Source organism: Gadus chalcogrammus, chromosome 5 (genome assembly GCF_026213295.1).
Source record: "Gadus chalcogrammus isolate NIFS_2021 chromosome 5, NIFS_Gcha_1.0, whole genome shotgun sequence".
NCBI lineage: Eukaryota > Metazoa > Chordata > Actinopteri > Gadiformes > Gadidae > Gadus > Gadus chalcogrammus.
The window spans coordinates 12487561-12509849 of record NC_079416.1 but is presented as its reverse complement, the minus strand read 5'-3'; the positions used below and the strand labels follow the sequence as shown (position 1 = coordinate 12509849).

General features: G+C 48.2%; 1 protein-coding gene across 2 annotated transcripts; it reads left to right on the top strand.

Annotated features, from left to right (window-relative positions):
* The first annotated feature begins 1030 nt into the window (after positions 1–1030).
* LOC130382773 (G patch domain-containing protein 2-like) lies at positions 1031–20661 on the top strand. 2 transcript variants are annotated; one of them, XM_056590663.1, is made up of 10 exons: positions 1031–1108; positions 1992–2729; positions 8051–8112; positions 8704–8868; positions 9232–9311; positions 9403–9467; positions 9559–9598; positions 9708–9799; positions 14704–14789; positions 19867–20661. In XM_056590663.1, exons 2-10 carry the CDS (start codon positions 1999–2001, stop codon positions 20046–20048), a joined length of 1503 nt encoding a protein of 500 aa, XP_056446638.1. In that variant the 5' UTR covers positions 1031–1108; positions 1992–1998; the 3' UTR covers positions 20049–20661. The 2 variants fall into 2 exon arrangements, with proteins under 2 accessions (XP_056446638.1, XP_056446637.1); XM_056590662.1 differs by lacking the exon at positions 1031–1108 and adding an exon at positions 1127–1486.
* The last annotated feature ends 1628 nt before the right edge of the window (positions 20662–22289 follow it).

Here is a 22289-nt window from a genome sequence, read left to right as displayed (position 1 = left end):
TCATTGAAAAGAAGAATTACACGACCGATAAAAACACTTTATCATCAGTGAAAGACTAGACAATGTACGTGGATAAATTGGAAAGATGGAAGAAACAATGAATATTAAGTGCCTAAGAATCCGAAGCTGCTAACTAAATTGAAACTGTATATCCTGAGGGGGCAAGCTTTCGAAATTGCTAATTACTGCCTCTGAAAAGGGGCTCTGTTTCTGATATGTTTGCTTGTGAAAAGCTGACACTTAAGGAAGCAGTGGGTGACATTTTTCTCTTCTCATTTCCACACTCCCGCTTTGGATTCTCTCAGTGGACTGCCTCCCAGGCCAGGACAATGGTAGCAGGCCCAGGAGCCCAGCTTCCCCACAGGCCCGGTCCAGAGGAGGCTGGGGGCTGGGTACTGGGGGAGCCACTCAGCAGGCTGAAATATGGCGGCGCCAGATAAGGTGGAAGCAGCACAGAAAGGCCCCTCTCCCGTGGGCCAATGGGGAAATTTGCCGTTATTAAGAGAAAGATGAGAGATTAAATAGCTTTTGTACTCATTTTCAGTTTCATTTTTTTCTTATTTTGGCTTGCCTTCGTCTGGGAGATGAAAGAAGTGGTGAATTACTTTTTGCTTTATTCGACCACACATAGGCGCTCAGACAATCCTTTATTACCACGAGTAGCTAGACATCGTAAAACACGTAGCCTATTACTCCACTATTGTTTTAAGAGGTTTGGATAAAAAAGGCATTAAAACGCGTTGTACAATTTGGCACACATTAAACACGGCTTATCATTATGTATTGAGAAATGAATACAATGATTCTATAGGTTAACATAAAGGCTTGACTTCCAATTTAAACATTTCCTGGGGCTGAATAAGCCCACAGTCATCCAGGACGCCTTTGGCCATCAGTACACATGATATTCATAACTTAGTTAATTGAAAGATTATTTTTTATCAGTATTATATAAAATTATAGCTCTAACAGTGAACTCTGATACTTCCTGGTTGTTCGGGAGGAGAAATGACAGCTAGGCGGAAGTTACTTCATGTGTTGACATTAGACCGGAAGTACGTCTACATCTACAGCTGGGAAGAAAACAAAACAGTCCGAGCTGCGACTGGTGAGTGGATGCGGAACCCCTGTTTTTCTATCTATATCACCTCACATTATTTCCCGTATAGCGAGTGTTGTCGAATATTTAGTGTATTCCCTACGCTGTTAATCAACGTACGTCACCGAAACGTAGAATTCACGAACGTTACACGGGGTTGCAGTCACGCTCGTGCTGACATCACGTGTTGTCGTGTTATGTAACCGTCTGCTGCTCACGAGAGCATAACAAACCCCCTCGCGCCCGTCGTCCCGATTCACGTGCATTCAGCTGCGTCGTTTTATGCAGCGGTTTCCCTATTAGGTCCGCAATGCTATGAATATGCAACGACTCGGACTCGGGACGACAACAAACGTCCGTCCATTGCAGTCATTTCCCCTTTATTACGTAAGCCAGTCCCTCACTCACTGTGCTCTGTCGTGTTTCCCCCCTAATATCTTCTCTACAATATCCACTTCTGTGACACAGAAATTAGTCTAACAAAGGTTTTTGCTCTGTTATTGTGAAACGTTTATTAAGGTTTATTGAGTTTCTTTCCCGAGACACGATCACAATACACGTGTTACAGACTAACGCACTGACCCTTTCACCAAGAACGTAGGCTGCCAATGCAGTCATAACATGCTAGTTATTTTGCCCTTGATTACTGTGAGCGAGTGTAAATGTGATACTCTTCCTCCAATTTTTCCTATTGCGCACCAGTATGTCTGCTCTCTGGCATCATCTTCTTTGTTTCATTTCTAATGTATCACCAGTGTTATTGCTCTCTGTACTCCTCGCCTTTGTTTAGTTTCTGATACAGAACCAGTTAACCCAGTCTCTTGGCTCCTCTTCTTTGTCTAGCACCTTATAGGGAACAAGCATGTTTACTCCCTGGACTCCTTTGTTTCAGCGGCGTGATGGATGAGCTGGTGCACGACCTGGTGTCTGCGCTGGAGCAGACCTCTGAGCAGAACAACCTAGGCCACTTGTGGAAGGAGATGGTTCTCAGCCCACTGCGGCGGCAACGCAGGCAGATCCGCCGCCGCAGGGACCGCAAGCGCCGCTGCAACCCCTCCCTGCACCTCCTGCAGCTCCGACGCTGCCTGAGCGCGGCCTCCGATTCCAGCCTGGACGAGGGCGCCAAGGACTGCAGGGGGAGCTCCACCCGAGCACCGTCCACCACCACCACCACCACCACCACCACGGCCTCCGTCTCCGCCGCCAACTACAGCGACTCTGACGACATGGTGGTGACCCACCGCTGGCACTCCTTCACCAGGGACCCGGTGCGGTCCAGACAGCACTCCTGGCCGGAGTCGGACTCCTTCACGGAGAACACCCCGGGACGTCCGCTCCGGAGGCGTCGGAAGGTGAAGCGCATGACCTCCGACGTGATGTTCCGGCTGCAGCGGACGCTGAAGGTGTCGGGCGTGGAGGGAGAGGCGGCGTTCAGGCACAGGTCATCGTCCAAGAAGAAGCAGCAGAGGCTCTCGGGGATGAAGAAGGGGGGGGCGGCCGGCTGGAGCCGGGCGAACGTGAACCTCCAGGCGGAGGGAGTGGGTCTTCTGGCCTCCGAATGCTGGAAGGATAAGATCATCCTGGAGGCCCAGGAGCAGCGAGACGCGTCGGATGAGAGCATGTCTGAAGGGTAAGGTCTTTACAGGCTGTAGGAAGGGAAAACAGCAGGCTCGGGAATGCGTATAGGGAACTTTACATTTACATTTAGGGCATTTGGCAGACGCTTTTATCAAAAGAAACGAACAATAAGTACAACATTATACAACGGGGGGCCTAAATCCAGTGATCTGATTGGTTCCTAACTGTTGTATAATGAGCGTATACATAACTGCTATGACGCCCGATCATTTTGTGAAAGTATCACTCCGCGCCTTGAAGTGGAAACCGTTACAACCGTTCTCTCGGAGGGACGCTAAAGTGTTTTGCATAGCGAGCGTCGTGCATTTTGAAGGCAGCCAGGAGGGACTACTTTTTTGTATTCTTTAATAAAACGGCTACTTTGACTTTCTTGGTTTCTTTTTAAATGTAGTGTTTCTATGACTTTCGTTTCGCCATAACAGTAACCGTTGTATAAAAGCAATAGATCACTTCAGTCAGTGGCATGTGCTCATTATACCACTGTGAAGGGGTCGCCGGCCCTCCGCTGCGCGTCGGGGCCGGACAACGCCCCTTAACAGTGGTATAATGAGCACATACCACAGCCTGTCGTGATCTATTGCTTAAATATATCGCTGTTGGTACAGTAAGGATGTTCATAGAACCAAGTGCCAATCACTAACAACTGCTAGGTATACAACAAAGATAGCTAGGATAAGATGCTACACAATGCCAAGTACTATTTTAAGTCCAAGGACGTGCAACATACAATAAGAGCCACTTTGATAGCTTAAATTATTATTATTATTATTATTAAAAAATGTAATCAAATTGTGACTTGATCTGTAGCGACACTTTATCACTTTTTCAACACGATTATAAAAAATACAACCCTTTATCTTACTAATTGTTTTACAATTTTGAAACAAAAAAGATGTCTACCTGTAAAAGCGCTACACCGTTAGATGTCTGAAAACACTGTCTGAAACCTCCTCTCCCCCTCTGCATGGAAAGTTACTCAAGGCAGTTAAACCCATGATATAAAAGTCACGTGCATAACTAGTATCAGACAGTAGCAATTAAATAGGGTCGACATTTAGGATGATCTACACTGCCTGTCTTCATCTAGCCAGTTAACAATGTTCAGTGTGTCCTCATCTTAACCAAAAAATGTATGGCAATCATGCCACTCTGCTTTAAAGTATTGAGTTGACATTAAAAATGAATGATATCGTCCCTTTATCCCCGTCTCCAGTAGCGCTGGTGATCACCAGGGAGGGATCTTTGATACTTGTGCCTCGGGGCATCAGCCAGCTCATTATAACCTTTCCAGATATATTGTCACAAATAAATAAGTGACTTGCAGTGCTATTGATTGGCTTTGAAATGAATTTCCCACACAGGCTAGGTTAATTAAAGTGGTGCCTGTCCCCGAATCCCATAATGGTGTCTCCCATGTGTGCATTTGATTAATCAACTATAAATATTACTGAGTCTTTTGGCAGCAGGTGACACTGGAATACTGTGGAGTGCAAATACTTTAGCTGAGGACTGTGGACCCAAAGCATAAACGTCTCCTAGGGTTCTAGGAGACGTAGTAACGTATTAGGACGTATCGAGATACAGAATAAAGATGTCCATGAGCAGAATGTAAGGTAGAGTAGGTAAAACAGAGTCTGATAGCCCTTGATACAGTGGTATTCTTCTTGTGGCACCCCTTTAAGAAGTCTCCCATTGGCTGCCTACAGAAGGCCTGACATCCTTTGGCTTAATTTGTGCTGACCTCCATGGCCCCTTAACAGTGCTTGTTTTCTTACTTTATGGAAAAATCAATAGCCGTTCTGACAGAAAACAGCTCCGGAGAAGAAATAAATGGGAACACTGTGGCACGCTGTCAATCATTTCTCCCTTCTCACACGGCGCCCTCACTCGATGATGCTCAGTAGACTGCCACACTTTACTGAGGGCTGAACAGTCTGGCCTAATGCTTAAGCCCTCATCCAGCCAAAGGATATGGAGAAACGGGCTTGGGGGGGGGGGGGTGATGAGTGGTTGACAGTGGTACAACAGCAACACAGAGAATCCAATAGCGCACAGCCCATTTGAAGTCGGGCTCAGTAGCTGTTGCTGAAAATGCCTTTTAACCACCGCAGATCTCTATTCATCCCATTAACCTTTTTGTATGATGCGTCTGGTCTTTTTAAAAACGTCCTCCTCGCCTCAAGGTCACCGCTCCTATGTGCATATTGGGCAGGTTTTTTTTTCAGTTCGTTTTTTTTTTTTTTTTTTTTGCTTTAGCCACCCAAGTGGATGGCGAGCAGATGTTTGCTGCTCCAGCTGGCCCCCACATCCTTGATTAGACTTGCCCCGGCCGGCTGGCAGATAGTCCACCTGGCACACAGGATGGCCCGGGCAAAGCAGGCCTCACCTGTGGGCAGACGTCCTCCACGGCTCAGCCTCCGCCTCCAGCTGTGCGTTGTTACAGCGACGCTCCCTGCACAATCCCACCGCCGCCGAGAAAAACAAAAACAAAGGCTTTGTGTGTGATTTGCTCTCACGCCCGGCCCCGTCGCTTTGTAATTTCTATTTTGAAAAAAACTCTGAGGACTTTTTTGGTAAAGCTGTGCACCATTTGCTGAAGTTCATTTTCATAAATCTCTGAGACTAATCCAATTACTGGAGCTCGGGGAGGGTGGGATAACCTTATAATCAGACGCCCATAGAAGAGGGCATGGATTTGAGTTGGGGCGGCTTGTTTGAAGAGCCCACAGATCCATTGTTATCAGCACTTTGCTCCCCCCCCCCATCTCAGGCCTTTCTTTATTCCTCCGCAGAATGAGCCTGGGCTCAATAAATGGCGGCAGGCCCATAATCTCTGTGCAAACTGGTCTGCCTCTCCCAGGAGCTGGGGATTATATCCTAATGATTAGTGCTCATCTGGATACTTTGTTTTTCTTCACCTCGCTGCCTTGTGTAGAAACAATGCTGCCTCCTGGAAAATTGATTGGTTCTGCCCCTTAAAAAATAGAGGGACTGCAGTCTAGATCTAGTTTCTTGCCCTTGTCTTCCACCGCGGACATATGGCATATTATATTAACTAATTAAGACGTAACAGAGATAGGTTGCCTTATTTTTCTGCGATTGGTGAAAGAATGGTTCTTCTGAAGGGCTTGTGGCTTATATCTGGGTAAGCTGTGAACACACATTGAAAGGATACCTTCTTAGGAAAGTAGCACAGCCAAACAAAAGTGTTGTTTGCCCGCTGTTCTTGTCAAAGGTCACTCTTGCAGGGCGAGAAGAGGTGTTTCTTTTTGGTTTCAAGAAAAATGGGTGCCTCAATTATTCATGGCATTAATTAGGGAGTACTTAATGGAAACGGTCTCCAATCGGCCCTGGGTAGCTTCCAGCGACACCACATTACACCGTTAATACAGATAAATACTTAATGGCTGTCTCTAATTAATTGTTTATACCTGTGATTCCTTTTCGAACTTCAGCTTGAATCACCCCCTGTAAGAAAAAGGAAAACAAAGCAACACGAAGCAAAGCAAAGCACAAACAGATCACTCAGTTAAACGGCAACAAAGGCAAAGGGGGAAGGTAATTCATGCCGTGCCTGTTGTGGTGCAAAGAGTCAACACCTCATCAGGAAAACGCCACAAAGTGTGCGGTTAACTTCCATCGCCGTGGCCCTGCCTGCGTGCTCAAGTGGTTGAGTGATGGAGCGGACAGTCTGTGAAACGTAGCTGAGAGCCGGAGGGGTCCATTTCTGCTCGGTATAGATTTAGCTGGCTTGTGCCCTCTACGGAGGGAGTGTGGGGGGGCTGTGAGCAGCAGATGCAGGGGCTAAGTGTCCAGAGGTTGGGGACAGCTGAGCGGAAGCCTGGGGAATCAGGCTGGAGCAGGGGGCTGTTTTTGCTGAAGGGGATGTCGTGGGGGGGATGGGGAGCGCGGGGGGGGGGGGGAGGTCCAGGACTCCTTATTACATCTTCCATATTCCCCAGAGAGGCCTGGTCCCTCACACATCTGCCTGTGCTGCATCTGAGGGGAGATGATTCAGGAACCATCTGGCTGGCATACCCTCCCGCCCCAGCCTGGTCTGATCCAGGCAGCGTCTGTGCGTCTTGACAATATGGCAAAGCACCTTATCAGCTCTGATATGACCCTGGCCACCTCTCCCTCCGCCGTAGCCAAGGTCAAAGCTGATCAACGCAAAGGAAAACGCAAAGCAGGCATCAGCACCACCCCGCCACCTAATGGAAAGAGCACCGCTCTCCAGATGGCTTTAATTTCTTTCGCCCGCCTCGTCCTCAAACGCCGTATATTTAGACCCGAAAAATTGTGGCTAGTATTTGTCCATGTGTCAATCAAATATATATATATAAAAAAAATAAAAAAAAACTCGTCAAACCAATGGCACAAATTATTTAAACTTCCAAAAATGTTTAAATTAAGATGATATTTAAGACAAGCGTTTTAAAGGGAGTTGTATACATAATTAAACAAACTACCTCCCCACTCCCGTCTCGTATGACCTTCAATGACCGCATCTCCGGGCCCTCGTATCTGTGCTAAGACCAGAGCCAGGGAGACACCAGGGGGTCCGTCTGGAGTGGCAGAGGCCCCCACTGAGTGTTTTGTAGGGGGGGTCCGCCCGGGGTGTGTGGGGGGTCGGGAGCAGGGAGGGCCAGTGAAAGAGCAGTGCAGGAGCAGTGGCAGCAGCCTAACACAGCAGATGTTGTCCAGTTGTTGTGAGGATGCGCGTCTGGTGGGTTCCCCCTTTGTGTGTGTGTGTGTGTGTGTGTGTGTGTGTGTGTCTGTGGGGGGTGGGGTGGGGACCCCCAAAGGGAGGGGGGGGGGGATGGGGGTGAAACGGGCTACGCTCTCTGCTGTCATCCTCCACAACGCGGGCTCCAGTATATTGGAGCTGACAGCGGAGGATATTCAATTAGATTGTGCATGTCACTCAGCGGCCTGCGACTGCGCTGCGCCCGGCCTTTTGTGCTCTGCCGTCGCAGCCGGGGAGGAGCGGAGCAGCACTCTGTCTTTTTGTGTCGTTCTCCATTTACGTCGACCTCTACCTCTGCTCTTATGCGTTTGCTTTGTTTTTTTTGCCCCCTTTCTAATTGAATGTTTCATGTTGAATGCTGACATTGTGGAGCCCTGTAGAGCTGTGTCTCACAGCGTTCGGTTACGTACGCCACACGGAAATGTCTGACCTCGAAGCCGAGACATTTGGAAATTGTACCGCAAACCAAATTCATTTGTAACCTTAGACAGTATAATGTAACATAACCTTTGTAATGTAACAATGCATGTTGGTTGTAATTGTTATTTCTCTGTCTTATTTTGCAGCGAAACCAGCAGTATATGCAGCAGTGACCCTGGCCTGTTCACCAACGATGAGGGGCGACAAGGTGCCTTATTATTTTAAATATTTTACCTTTCTATTTCTGTTTAAAGTCATAATTTCTTTCCCAGAATACGTTCTCAAAAAACACATGAAGTCATCTTCTGTTTAGCGGCTTTGCAGCGTTAGAAATCATGTCGTACCAATCAGCCTACATGCATTTCCAATTGTATTGTATTGTAATGTAAATATGAGCTGTCTCGAATGTCAACTTTACTTCCATAAAAGTAACCCTGGAACAAGACTGGGTTGGCAGGGGGGGGGGGAGTTCCGATACAATGAGTTTCGGTTGCTGGGCGCCCAGGCGACTCTAATAAGACGTTGTCATGTCGTGCTAATGAGCGCTGAAGCCTTTGCTAATCTCATTAGCTGTGGTGGGGCCAGGCGGCCGCTGATTTAACAGTTGTCACTACACCTTGACTGTGAGAGGCATGGCTCCCTGCATGCGCTCGGCTGACTGACAGGCCCGAGCAGAACATGCTGTCGGGGGAGGGCACTGCGGGCGGAAGACTCCAGCCAGCAGCGTTCAGCCCTGTCTGCCAGGGCGGATGAACATGTACACCCTGCCAAGTGATCCCGTCATCCCCTCTTGTGTCAGGTGACGACGAGCAGAGCGACTGGTTCTTCGAGGGCGACTGCGGCGCGGGGCCGAGTGTGGCGGGTCTGATGCCCGGCTGGGACTCGGACAGCTCTCTGGGCCTGGAGGGCGAGCGGCCCCCGTCCAGGCGCACGTTCCTGCAGCCTGCACGGCCCTCCCAGCGAGGTGGGGCTGGGTGTCCCACGCCCTCTCTCTCACCCTCTCACTCTCACGATCTCTCACAATTCAAAAGAGCTTTATTGGCATGGAAAATAAACATTTACATTGCCAAAGCACTTAAAAAAATGAAACAATGGAAAGACAGCAAAGTTCTATAAAAAGGTGCAACGTGAAATATAAACTACCAGTTAAAATAGACAGTAGAGCGGGATTCAGTTAATTAAACTGTATCCTCGAATTTGGAGACCGAATCTCTCTCCCTCTCCCTCTCCCTCTCCCCCTCCCCCTCGCCCTCCCCTCCCCTCCCCATAAACACACACAGTGTTTAGAAGTGAGGGAGTGTAAGGGTTCTAATGTACTGTGTTGCAGGGATCCAAGCTCGCCTCAACCAACTGCCAGGCGTTTCTGGCCGCTGCATCAGGAAGGGCTGCAGGCGGATCATCACCAAGGTAAAAGCGCAGGGAGGAGGCTGTTTTATCAACATGGAACTGAGCACCGCTTGGGTTTAACATTCCCTTTACTTTGATTTGTAATTCACAGGGTAACAGCATGCCAATGTTTGTGGACAGAATGAAGCACTTGTCTCACAATCCTTATCAGAGAGAGTAAGAGACATTATCTTGTTTTGAAGATGAATTCACGATTCAGCGTTTCAATTTTAGAAGCAAAACTAACAACAGTTGCACCTCTTTGTAGTTTCCGGGCACTTTCCTATGGAAACCGAGAGCGCAGCCAGGTATCATACAATAATGTTCTTTGTTTATTATTTTACATCCCAAATGTATTTATTCCCCCAAAGAATGGGATGAAGAATCCCTAAAAAACATTCTGTTTGCCTTTCCTAGTTAAACTCCCTGCGCTCGTTACCGGTGTACCCGATCGAGATGGGGCCAGGGAACTGTCACCATGGATGTTCCTCCTCAGTGTGCAGGAACAGGTGAGGGGTCCGCACACTCGTTCTCATGTTGTACCACTTCCTCCTTAAGGGCCTATCGGAGACACCTTTGTCACTATTCGATTCAAGCTCAATATATGGATAGAGAAATCGATGGCCAACTCACTTAAATGGTCTGTTACGGGCCAGTGCACGCTTTGAACTGGCCTGACCTATGTCAACGTTTGTTCCTCAGAGGAAGCGTGTGTGGGTGTTCATGGAACGACACAGGTACGCGGTAGAGGTGGGCGCTCGTGGTTCACAACCCCTCCTTTCAAGTCTCTACTTGACTGCTGCTTGAATGTCAAAGCCGGCCTTGGTTCTTAGGGTAGTCATGTGAGAGGTCCTAAAGTAGTCACAATCTCTCATGTTTCTGAGGATATATGTGAGGGGGGATTTTGACATTGTTGACTTTGATTCTCCCTACCTGTCAGAGGGGCGATCAAACGGGTATTGGTTTGTTAAGAAACCCGATCAGGATCTGGGGTATACATTTTGACACATTCAGGTGCACATGCAGTACATCCCTTATTTTATGTATGGATGGAGGTTTTATGTTTTAACTTGCTTTTAAAAGTGTAGAATTCATAAGCTCTTGTATTCACATGATATACATCTACAGTACATGCACTGTTAGCAAACATTTCAATCATGAGTTATGTGAAGACTTGTCGTGTGCGCTGGCAGTGTGGCGTTCGCCGCATATTCAAAGATGGAATCCAATAGTTTCCAAGGTCACTAAACACTCGATCCCGATTCTATCTCTCCGGAACAGAGTTGCAAGGCTGATTCAAATCCCAGCATTTTTTTGTGCAACTGCAGAGGAATAAAACATTTAACAAAAGTTTATCCATAAGATGTCGGTCAAAGCCTTCCCCCGCTCCAAGTCATCCCGGAGAACTGTGGGCACGGCGCTGGGAGCCTCCGAGATGCCGTCAGTGCAGCCCCCCCCCCCCCCCCCCTCGGCCCCAAGACCGGGGGGCTCCCCCTATATTGTTTCCACTGTGCCTATTTACGGTGAATTTTTAATTTTGTTTCAAGCTCCCTTCCCTCGCTCACTCTCTTACTCGCTCTCTCCCTCGCTCTCTCTCTCTCTCCTGGGTGATTTCACAGGGCGCCCCACCGTTTCCTTGATGAGGGGCATCAACACAACGCCTCTGAAACCGAGCCCCCACTTCTTAGACGCTTTCTTTTTCTAAACTGGCCCTTTCTTCTCCACCTGAAAGGTTCCTTCAGATTCCAGTCTGAGGCATTGTGAATACTAATTTCTCTCTATTAAAAAGCCCTCATATCCCTACCATGCTCTCATTTGAATGGCGGACTCGGGGGAGGCCTCTTAATTCCTTTATAGCGGGGATTCAAGACCCCTCACTTCAAAAAGTATAAATCATACTCCCAAATTAACCGGGGAGGGGAGGGGGGGAGGCGGGGGTTGACGAGAGAGAGCCTTCTGATGTGTCCCGTCGGACGGCTCCGTCTGAATCTATTTCCCTGAGCTGCTGAAAGCCAGCCTCCCGACGGGCTCTCTCCGTCTCTGTGACCCGGCACTGCATGCAGTGCACCCAGGAGCCCCGCCTCCTGCAGCCGTGTGGTCAAGTCCCTCTCTGAGGGAGACGCCACAGACGCACACACACGGTGACGGGCAGACACACACCTGTGAAGAGGCTCATGCGTGAGCGCCGGAGAGACACGGACACGTGTAGCGCGTTTAATTTATTGTGTGCGTTAACGATAGCATCTAAATCACACCCTGAGCGGTGATGGTGTTATTTTCTTGCTACAACTCTCTCACAGCAAATAAAAAATGGCCGCTGTCGATTCAATATGTTTTCATTTCTTTGGAAAAACTTATCTGTGTGATCGATTTTTTTTATTTTCTTATTTTCTCCCTATTTTTTCTGGTAGCACTTGAGCTTCCATACATCTGACTTTTCTTTATTGCCAAAAACCCTTCAGAGAAAAGTGTTTTCACTGTGGGCAAGGAGTACGCATTAATCTTGTATCGCAGCCGGTTTGAAATGATACTGTATTAATAAAAGCTGTCATCTCCTGTTTGGCGGGAGTTGACGGCAACAATCACAGATTTGATGTTAAGTGATAAAGGCTGCGCGGGGGCTGTGAGCTATTTATCCTGGGATGGGCACGTGAATAGACACAGCGCTTTGTGGGATTTGGCTATAATGCCGGCGGCCGGTGGACATGTTAAAATGCATAACTGCCTCCCCCTCGGAGCCCGCCAGCAGCAGCCTTTATCTATTGACGTATTTATTTCTAAATGACATTTGCACCGTGAGATAAATCATTGTCCCAGCTCCGCGCCCTGCCCTGTTTTCATTTTAATTGTGAGATCTCGGTGTCAGCGGTTAGTATATTGGTGTGAGTGGCCTATTGATTATTGATTTGCTGCTATTGATCACGCTCCCAGGGGACCCTAATCCTTTCTTATTCATTTGAATACCTCTATTAATCTTGAGATCCTGCTCTCACCTGCAGTGCCGTGTAACCTAATGAAAATAGATGGCGGTTTGGTAACCGAGGCAACCCGCTCCTCTTTTGATTTATTATTTTTAATTGATATATCTGCTTTTGGATGTGGCTGGCCTGGATTACAATTGACCCCGTGTCAGGGCCGTTTTACTCCCCACCCTGAGGGACCATGCTGGGTTTTTGAAGTGGCTGGTGTGACCTGAAAAATCCATCTTGCAGACATTTCTCCTCATTGTCCTTGCACCTGTGATGGTATTCTGCCCTCGATGCTGGATGCATTCTTTAGTTTTCGGTGTGGTTTTCTTTTGCTTCTGATGCTGCTGCTGCCCATCCCGTATTAATACTGCCACAATCATACAGACATATCAACAGATGTTTCAGACTCGTCCATGCAGTGAATCGAGAATAAATGGCAGATGATAAATAATGACAATACAAAAACATGGAGGATTAGTTTTTATGTTGCATAGGCTCAATTGGAATCCACTATCAAGCTTATAAAACCCTTTGGGTCCGAGCTAGAGATAAATGGTGGTGTTTTTCCTTGGCTAATGAGCCGGCTGATGGTATTCTAATGTTTGATTAGCACAGTGCTACGTTCCACAACCAAATTCTGGTCACTCTCTCTCTCTCGCTCTCACTCTCGCTCTCGCTCTCGCTCTCTCTCTCTCTCAGAGTGGCCGTGCCGCTGCAGTGGCCCCAGAGCACTGCGGCAGTCAGTGTTAGCGGGAGTTGCCAAGGCGGGACGACTCTCCCCCACACATTAAGACCAAATGCAGCAGGGTATTACTTTTAATACCGCGCCTAGTGAAATAATGCCACGTTTAAACACCATCGATTTTGGAATTAAAAAGTTAGTTTGCAGAGATTTACTGTGGAGTTCAGCGTCTGAGCTCTTTATCAGGGCTGCCCAAATGGCTGGTTATGTGCCTGTCGGACAGAGGCGCGATTGAGGGATCGATAGCCCTGTGATTTACTAACTGGAGTACAGGTAATCAATAAGTATAAAAGTAAATGAAATATGCATTACTAGGATTTTATTAGTGAGGGGTAACAAGGGGAGAATAACGGTCAGGCCATTTATTTTTATATCTATTGATTATACAACATAGTAGACTTCGCTCAGTGCTGGCCCCACCCAGGTCCTCAGAAGCTGCCGTGGCACGCTCCGCCCCGCCCTGTGATTTATGGCCCTCGGGGTCATGTGACACGCAGCCCTGTTAAAAAGGTTGCCCTGACAGGTCCCTATCTGAGCACACACACGCGTACGTGTTTCGGTGTGATTTTTATGTAGCCAGCAGAGCAAGACGAGCTGTGTTGTGCTCACGAAAAGCTCCTGTTATGGTTGTTCTGTTTTATTTGCAGTCCGTCAAGAGCCTCTCCTCTCGCCAGTTAGCCTGCTGGTCATTGTTTTGATACACCATCTGATATCGCCTTGTGTTCTGCTAAACTGCTCAACAGTTTGTTCGACAGTGCACGCGGGGCAGAACATGCGTTCGCTGTGCCTCAGTTGTGTTGTGTTGTGTTGTGCCTTCCATCCCTCTCCTTTCTTTAAATATATATTCTGGAGTTCACTCACACAGACACTTAACCATATGCTCCCCCTGTCTGAGCTCCACCTCCCCCCTCCTCCTCCTCCTCCGCCTCCTCCGCCCTCCCCTCCAACCGTCCACACAGACAGACATAAATACACGGAGCAGTCGATCACATTGCCTCGCGCTACCCCCAGCCATGAAAGAGACCTTGACCTTAACTTTACATCTCAGTGGGCCGGGCTGTGTGAAGGCGCTGCGCGGGGGGGCGGGGGTCTCCTGACATGTGTGCGATGGAGCAGGTGTAATTTGTTTATGTGGGCACACGGATGACGTGGCCGCACAACAACAACAACACACTGGCGTTTGTGTGTCCTCTCCCTTCATACGCTGCCCTGTGTTTTAGTTTAGTCTTTTTTCCTTTTTAATCCTTTTTCATTTTGAAAAACGTTTTCTGTCGACGTGATGACAATATGCCCGGTACACCTCTAACGTTGTAACGTGTACGATGTGTGTATCTTTACATTTACATTTACATTTGGGGCATTTAGCAGCGGTTTTATCCAAAGCGACTTTCAATAAGTACATTTATCAGAAGGAGAAACAATATATCCCTGTCGGGACCGTAAGGATGTTCATAGAACCAAGTGCCACGTACCGATAATTGTAAGGTTAACCCAATCCCCGAATGCAACTTAGCTTGCTCGGATAAGTAATACACAACTAAGTACTTCGTGTTAAGAGACACTACGGTGTAAAGAGGAATTGGCTGTGACTGCCCTCTGTAATTACTGCATTTGCCAAAAGGGAAATGCATGAAGGGAGCGGTTAGGGCGGGGTTGACCAGCTTCATGACTAATATTTGCTGTGCTCTCCTCTATCCCCAAGGCAGACGAACGTGCACGTGGGACTGCTGTGCAGTAGGGACGTCAAGAGAAGGAGGAAGACCTCCAGCTTGTCCACCAGGATGTCAGGTACCAGTCCTCTACAGATACTACTCCACACGCTTCTGTCTGCTATTGTCTTTCCATATTAGACGTCCAGACAACGTCACAAAGTCCACTCAAATAGTTTCAGCCTATCCATTAGCAATTCAACCTTTTGGCAATATATTAATAATTCCAGACATGCTTATGTATTAATTGCCTTTTTCCATGTATTTATTTATTCATTTATGTATCCATCCATCCGTTCAAACATTTAGAAACAGTCTGTAAACCTAGGTTGAAACTATATGCAGATTCCCACGATTGTTATAGCACTGCCACCTCCTTGTTGACAGCCCTTGAGGATTAACAGTCTGCCTGGCTTACACGCACACACACACAAGACTCACATACACACACACACACACACACATGCATGAATAAACACTCGCACATGCACGCATGCACGCATACAAATGCACGCATACAGAAACACACACACACACGAACATTCACACACACGCATGCATGCACGCACACACACCCATACACGCACACAAACACGCACGCACATACACACACACACACACATGCACACACACCCACCCACACGCATACACATGCACGCATGCACATGCTGCTGTCCTCACATGTGACGCAAAGCCAGAAGGAGGCGTGTGACGGGGAGTGGACGCCATTGGAAGTGGCACAGGAAACAGCCTCTGCTTTGTCCGTTCGGCGGGCGGAGGCTGCCTTTTTTCATTAGACTGATGGCCCGGGGCCTTGTGTCTTCGCCGGATTGAAATTTGAATTGGTTTGTCCACCTTCCTTCTCCCAGAGTCCCCTCTCCGCACGCATCGCCACCGCAACCGCTTCTGTGTGTCATTTAAATAACAAATGCCGCTGGTCCCCTGATTTAGTGAGGGGAGCTGGCCTCTGATTTATATTAATATCGCCGCACACTGCACTGTTCCGGGGGTCCATCATTCATTTGGATAAAAGAGGTGGAATTTAAAAACAGCCAATGCTTTGCTGGGATACAGATTGCATCCATTTATTGCACTGAGTGATGGAGGGGCCGGCAACTCTGTCCTTCACCTCCCCAGCGCTCAACCACTTCCCATAAAACTAAAAAAAGATTCACCCCTGGCCCTTAAAGACCCCTCATATCCCACGCACGCCGTTCGGAAACGAGGGTCCTCTCGGCTGCAAGGATTGGTAGCAAAAGGATCTCGTGGAATTAAGAATATAATTAACTGGTTATTGGCTCTGTAATTAATAGATCAATTGTTTAAGAAAAAATGTAATGCATGAACAAAACCAATCTTAATTGAAGTGGAAACGCGCAGAAACACTGTCTTAACCCCGGTATTCAATTTAATTTAAAGGCTCTGGTTTTTACTCACATTTCCCAACAGCGCGGTTGGGGTTTGTGTTCTTCTGCCTTTGGAGTTTAGTGCCCCCAGTCCACTCTGATTTATCATACACCGTGTATACCTATGGACGCTGTCCTGTGTGTAAGTCCGAGACACTTGGTAATTCACTTGACGTTCACACCGACAGCCTTTTATTGTCTGCTTACACTGCTACATGCTTTTCATTATTGTACTCATAACTACAGGGGCCGTGTTATAAACCTCATCCACGTCGTTTGCGTTGTGTCCTTCACACTAGTGTGGTATCTTATGGTGCTCATGCCAGCAGGAGAGAACGTCCTTTTTTGTTCCCACACTCTTAACCAACGCGACACCCGACACTTGTTTGAGTTGAGTTCTCAACTGAGAAAGTGAGTTGTCGTGTGTGTGTGTGTGTGCGTGTGTGTGTGTGCGTTAGGGGTTGATTTGAAACTCTGCAATCAGGAGTGAAAATAGTCTGCGACCGGAGGTGTCTCCCAGAATTCCTTGGGGGATTGCTGAGGCGGTACCCAGCTGTTGCTTTTGTCTTCCTTCTTTAGCCTCTTAGCACTTCCCTCGCACCGCTGAACTAGCTGACAACGGAAAAAACATCAACAACGCCGGGGGGAAAAAACCAAACAAGACCAACTTATCAGGAAGGGTATCTGTTTGGATTAGATGACCATTCCACTTCTCAGCTTTAAATTGGCCATTTTCTGCTTTTCACACAAACATCACTCCAACGATGGAAACCCACAGCAGGTTTTCATCTGGTAGAGTTTAAACTATAGCATAGCTAGGATTATACTTTTTGTTTTAATAAGAGGTATATAATCAGTTGACGAGCATTGTAACCATTTATTAATGATTGATATAATTGGGTTAGTAGTATTCTTTAGGGATAACACTGAATTAAAGTCACCTGGACTCATCTTACCTGTACGCTAAACCCCCGTTCCTCAGATTATATTCCTGCTGTGTCTGTTAATAATAACTGAACTAGAACATGTTATTAATAAACACACGCCTGGAACTAGAATTCAAAGAGAACACAACCCATCCACCAGATCTAGATCGCCATCCATAAGGTCAACGGGATGATCTACCCCCTGAGATGGCTCCCCACTGAGATGGCTACCCCCTGAGATGGCTACCCCCTGAGATGGCTACCCCCTGAGATGGCTACCCCCTGAGATGCCCAGGGGGTAGCCAGGCTCTCTCCCCGGCTCTGCCAGCCTCCCTCTCCCTCGTTCTCCTCGTTCTCCTCCTCTTTGCGTCGGCGGCGCTGCCTGCCCGAGCGGGGGACGGCGGCGGCTTCGTTGGCGGCGGCGTGACGGATGACCTGTGTCGGAGCCCCCCCCCCCACCCCCCCCCCCCCACCCCCCGCTTGTTCCTGCCCGGCGGTCCGGCCCCCCCCCTCATTAATGCCCAGGCTGGTGTGAGGGCCCCGCGTGGCAGCGCAAGACAAATAACGCCACCTCTCAACCATCACTTCTGCTGACAGAAATGCAGCCCACCGCACTATTCTGCCCTCGCCTGGATCCGCTCACCCCCTTCTCCCGTCCTTCAAACAGGGCCCCCCTCTCTACCTTCTCCCCTCCTCCTCCTCCTCCTGTGGCTGGCTGCTACCGCCTGCCAGGTGGGTGGGGGGGGGGGGGCTTTCATGCTAGTGATGGCTGTCCCGCTGGGGGCTAAGGTGAGCCCCAGGAAGTAGACCGAGCCCCTGGATTCATTTTATAGCCACAGTTTGGCTTTCGTGTCTCAAAAACCCAAACAACATAAACAACAGAGAAAATACTGTTTGATTTATCACAAGTCATTTATTTTAGGTTTTATTGCCTTCCGTGTGTGTTTTCTGTTGCGTCTCTTGGGCTCGATCTATCTGGCAGGATTTAGGGTTATTATTGGCTTAGTTGGTCAGGTGCTGTACTCGTGACTACAGTCTGGAATTAAAAACCCTCCCACAAAGGGCTGTGATTTGAGATTTCCGGTCGTCCACTAGGTGTGTGTGTGTGTGTGTGTGTGTGTGTGTGTGTGTGTGTGTGTGAGAGACCAGAGCGGGAGAGGAACACAAAGGCTAATCATTAAAGAGCCATTCAGCCCTGTTCATTTAAGTGTGGGAATCAGCAGGCCCATTACTGTCAATGTGTAATTAGCTGATTAATAAACGGAGGGGGGGATTCTCAAGGAAGGCCAGTAATGATTGTTTTTAGAGAGCATCACATGAGGGCTTATTAAGACGCTAAAATGGCTCCATTCAGCCACCCATTACCGGCCCCCAATAAACCAACGCCGTAACCCCTCCCATGGACGGGAAATCTTTGCATCTTTAATGTCTTCATTGACCTTGGTGTTAAACAAATAAAACGCGGTCGATGGGGATATTTTGACCACAGGACGCAGTAATTCATGCGAGGGCAAGCGGCTGATAATTGCATTACTGTGTTTATATTTTTTTCAATATGCATACGCTTCCTCGCTGTTTTCACACGCTGCCTCTCAATGACCTTTATAGGGTAATGTTTATTTTTATTGACCCGCATGTCCATCATCATCGTTATTAGTATGATAATGATCCATGACAGCAATCTGTGCTTTCTTGTGTCTTATTTCATGTTAACCGTCCATCATTGACACCTCTTTGAAAATATCATCATGTTCTCTCTGGTTCATATTTAATGTTAGATTAATAAATATACTCAGAAAATGTTGACCTTAACAATTAGCATAAATGTTAAAATAACGTGTGTGAATTTGAAAACACGCGGTCACTGCACACAGGCAATTGCCTGTTATTGGATGAAATCTGACATCTCCATTTCTGAATGGATTATGAAATTGGTATTTATCAGCAGGTTTAGAGTGGAGAACTGAAAGAGATTGTTGGGTGAAAACCTCACCTACAGTTAGTCATCATTCTCTCAAGAAATATTAATCTATTATCTTGGCCACCAGATCAGTTTGGGGATGAAGTCATCTGGAAAGAGGCACAAGCAGTTCTAATGGTTCAGGAGCGAGTGCACATGGCACTGAACACTGTAATGCCTAATCTTTCAGGACAGCCCAGAGCCTAAAGCTCCCTTCTCGTAGCCCGACCCTCTGCTTGGGGAAACGCTGAACCATGTCTTGTGTGACCGCCACAAATGTTCATTTAGCAGCACAAAGCAAAGAGAAACAACCAATAACAAATCAGGAAAGCGGACGCAATTGTGTTGTTGAGTTGTGGGGCATCTGTGTGATTGGAAATTCTGATATGAAGTTGTGTTTCAGAGGTATCCTAAACTCCCTTTTAGACAACATCGTATATGGAAACAATGAAAGGAAACACGTTTTTGGATCCGTATTGTAGCTTTGATACATGAAGTTATAAACCAAAGTCTCATTTTCCATGTTAGCTTTGGCTCAAACCTATTCTGCCAATGCTGCACCTCTCTGTCTTCTAACTGTGCTGATTGGCCTTTTTAATAACCGTGTCGTTAAGTCTTAAGGGGGCAAATTGGATTTGGCTCACTTGACCAAAACCTAATTTATTCTTAGCCTATTACAGGATTGTGCCAACGGTTTATTTCAATATTCATAAAACAGCCGCTCATCTCAATGATCATCGGTTTGAATTTCATTGCTATTGTGAAAATCCTTTGAAACTAAGTCAATCGTACAGGAATTAAATACCATTGTGTTATTAATTATTATTGTTATATGGCTGTTCCCTGTGCCCTCTTCCTGTACAGCGGACATCCTGTTCCATAGGGAGGAGCTAGGAGGAGAGGTGCAGGCAGCCATCCCACCACCAGAGGCTGAGGTGGCTGTGGAGGGCCCGGGGATGGGAGAGAGACCCGGGACCCCTGACCCACCGGACGTCCTCCCACCGCAGACCTCCTCTGACCCCCACGGGGAGCGGCTGGACATCTGAAGAACTGGACGCTGAGAGGACCAGGGTATACGACACAAATAATTTAAACTGGAAAAGGCACTGTTCCGACATGTTCGATTGGGAGATAGAGGTGTGAAGCACCTTTTTTAAACAGACACCAAAAAAAACAAAACTTTTATTTTTAAAGACATTATTGCACCATCTTCCCGGTCGTGACCAATAGATAGATCCAAGTCGTTTTTAGAGTTTTGTGTTTGAAGTAGCAGAAAATGTTAATGCAATCAAGGACCAGGTGCAGCCTTCCCTTCCCATTGCGTCCCTGTCCTCGAGCCTAGGCGCCGGGCTGGCTTGGAGGGGCCTCCTGAAGACCCAGGCAGCCAGACACGGGGCTCCAAACTCTGCCCCCTACACACAGTCTGCAGGGCCCACCCGCTCCCACACAGACCCCCGCATTTATGTCCTCTTTAGTAGGAGCCTGCGTTTATCAGTGGGGCCACTGGGGGGGTGGGGGCTGGTGTAGGATGGAAGGGGTGTGTGTGTGTGTGTTGCTCTGCTCTACTTTACATCAGCCAGTGAGCGGGACCAACGGGGGCTGTGTGTGTAGCTACTTTAGCTCAGAGGTAGAAGAATCATCAAAAATGTTCCAGCGGTACCTCACGCTGCTGGGGGGGTTTTCGGGGGGAGCAGGGGGAGGCGGGGGAGGTGAAGCGAGGCTGCCACCGGTGGCGCCACACAAAGTACAGCCCTCCTATTAGCATGGATTTGAAAAAGCGACGCCGGCTACAAAGCACTCATTAGCACAACACAGAGTGTGTGCCCGCCGCCCTCCCAGGGCCAGCCTCTTGTTCTCTCCGCTTACCTTCCATATTCAAATGACGCACCTCCCGGCGTATTTACATTCACGGCTGACGGGGAGCGCCTTTGAACAGTCTGTTTTTTTTAAAAGCCTTGTTAAATCTGATGTTTTTTTTAGTGACAAAGCTGAGAGAGACAGAGTGAGTCGGAAGCCATGGTGGTACAGTCAGACACACGGCGTTCCCTTCGACTCCAGGGGTGAACGCAGCACCTAATAACTAGTGGATGATTGTCGCCTGGGTGGTGAGATGTAAAAAGGTCTGTCCTGGTTCCTTATGACCCATTGTAGTTGACCAGGGACTTGCCATAGTAGAACAGTACAACACAGTGCACATTGCAACGCTGCATGTCCTGATCAACTCTGATTCCTCTGTGTTGTGTCGGTGATGACGCATTACAATCCATTACGCATCGCATCTGTTTTAAACGCCCGATTTAAATGCGTGTCTGACATCCGTCAGCCAGTATCAGATGTGTAGATTGCCGTGAGTTATTGTTCTGCGACCGTCCTTCTGCGGCAGCTTTATGTGATCCTGTTACCGCAGAATGACATTTATAAATGCTGTGTGTGCACACTCCCCCAAACGGACGGCTCTCACAGAACATCCTGCCACGGGAGTCGGCCCCGGCTAGGGACCCCACCCTCTGGCTGCCAAGTCCCAAGGGAAGCGAGGGTTCTAGGGGCCCAGGGACCCATGGGGCCAAGGGCCACTGCTCTCTATGTAGCACCGAGGCAGACATCCTGAGGGCCACCGCAATCGAGAGTAGTAGCACTTAACGCTTGACATCGGAAAATATGATTTTCTACACGTGTATGAAGTTGCTGTCCTGTATCTGCTCCGACTAAAGGAGGGTTGGCCGGTGGGGGTCGCTGATCTCTCGCCTCCGCCTGATCCGTCACTCCGGGTTTCAGGGCCAGGTCATTGACGGGGAGGAAGTCGGACCGCTTCAGATTGAGTTTTGTCAGTCGGTGGTAATTAGCAGTCACCCTGACGGCTCCTCAGCCACAACCAAACGCCCGACCCCAAACGAATTTCCAACGGCTGAACGGCGAAACGGGTTCCGCGTGCCCCTAGTCCATCGCCCCCCCCCCCCCCCCCCCCCCCGTTACAGTTAAGGAATCCGACGGGGGCCCGTAGCCCTCATACTTCATCCCAGGTAAAGATTACCTGTCAGACCCATGGGAGATGTATTGATCTGTTTTCCTTTTTCAGCCAGCAATCACCTGACAAAGGCAGCTAGGAGCCGAGTGAATGAGTGATGTCGCGGCCTGTCTCCTCACCCACTAGGCTGGGTGGGGGGCGGGGGGAGGGTGGGGGTGTGGCGGGGGTCTCCCAGTGTCCACAGATGGGTTAAGGGGAAAGCGCGGCGATGGATAATGTAGTCATAAACTCTGTTTGAACCTACTCTCTATGCAAGCAGGGT

What these genes read in the sequence shown, in the direction of transcription:
- LOC130382773 (XM_056590663.1), top strand. Translation starts at nt 1,999, where the DNA reads ATGGATGAGCTGGTGCACGACCTGGTGTCTGCGCTGGAGCAGACCTCT. An exon ending in CAACGATGAGGGGCGACAAG is followed by an intron (nt 8,113 to 8,703) that starts GTGCCTTATTAT and finishes CTCTTGTGTCAG; the next exon opens with GTGACGACGAGCAGAGCGAC. An exon ending in GAAACCGAGAGCGCAGCCAG is followed by an intron (nt 9,599 to 9,707) that starts GTATCATACAAT and finishes TGCCTTTCCTAG; the next exon opens with TTAAACTCCCTGCGCTCGTT.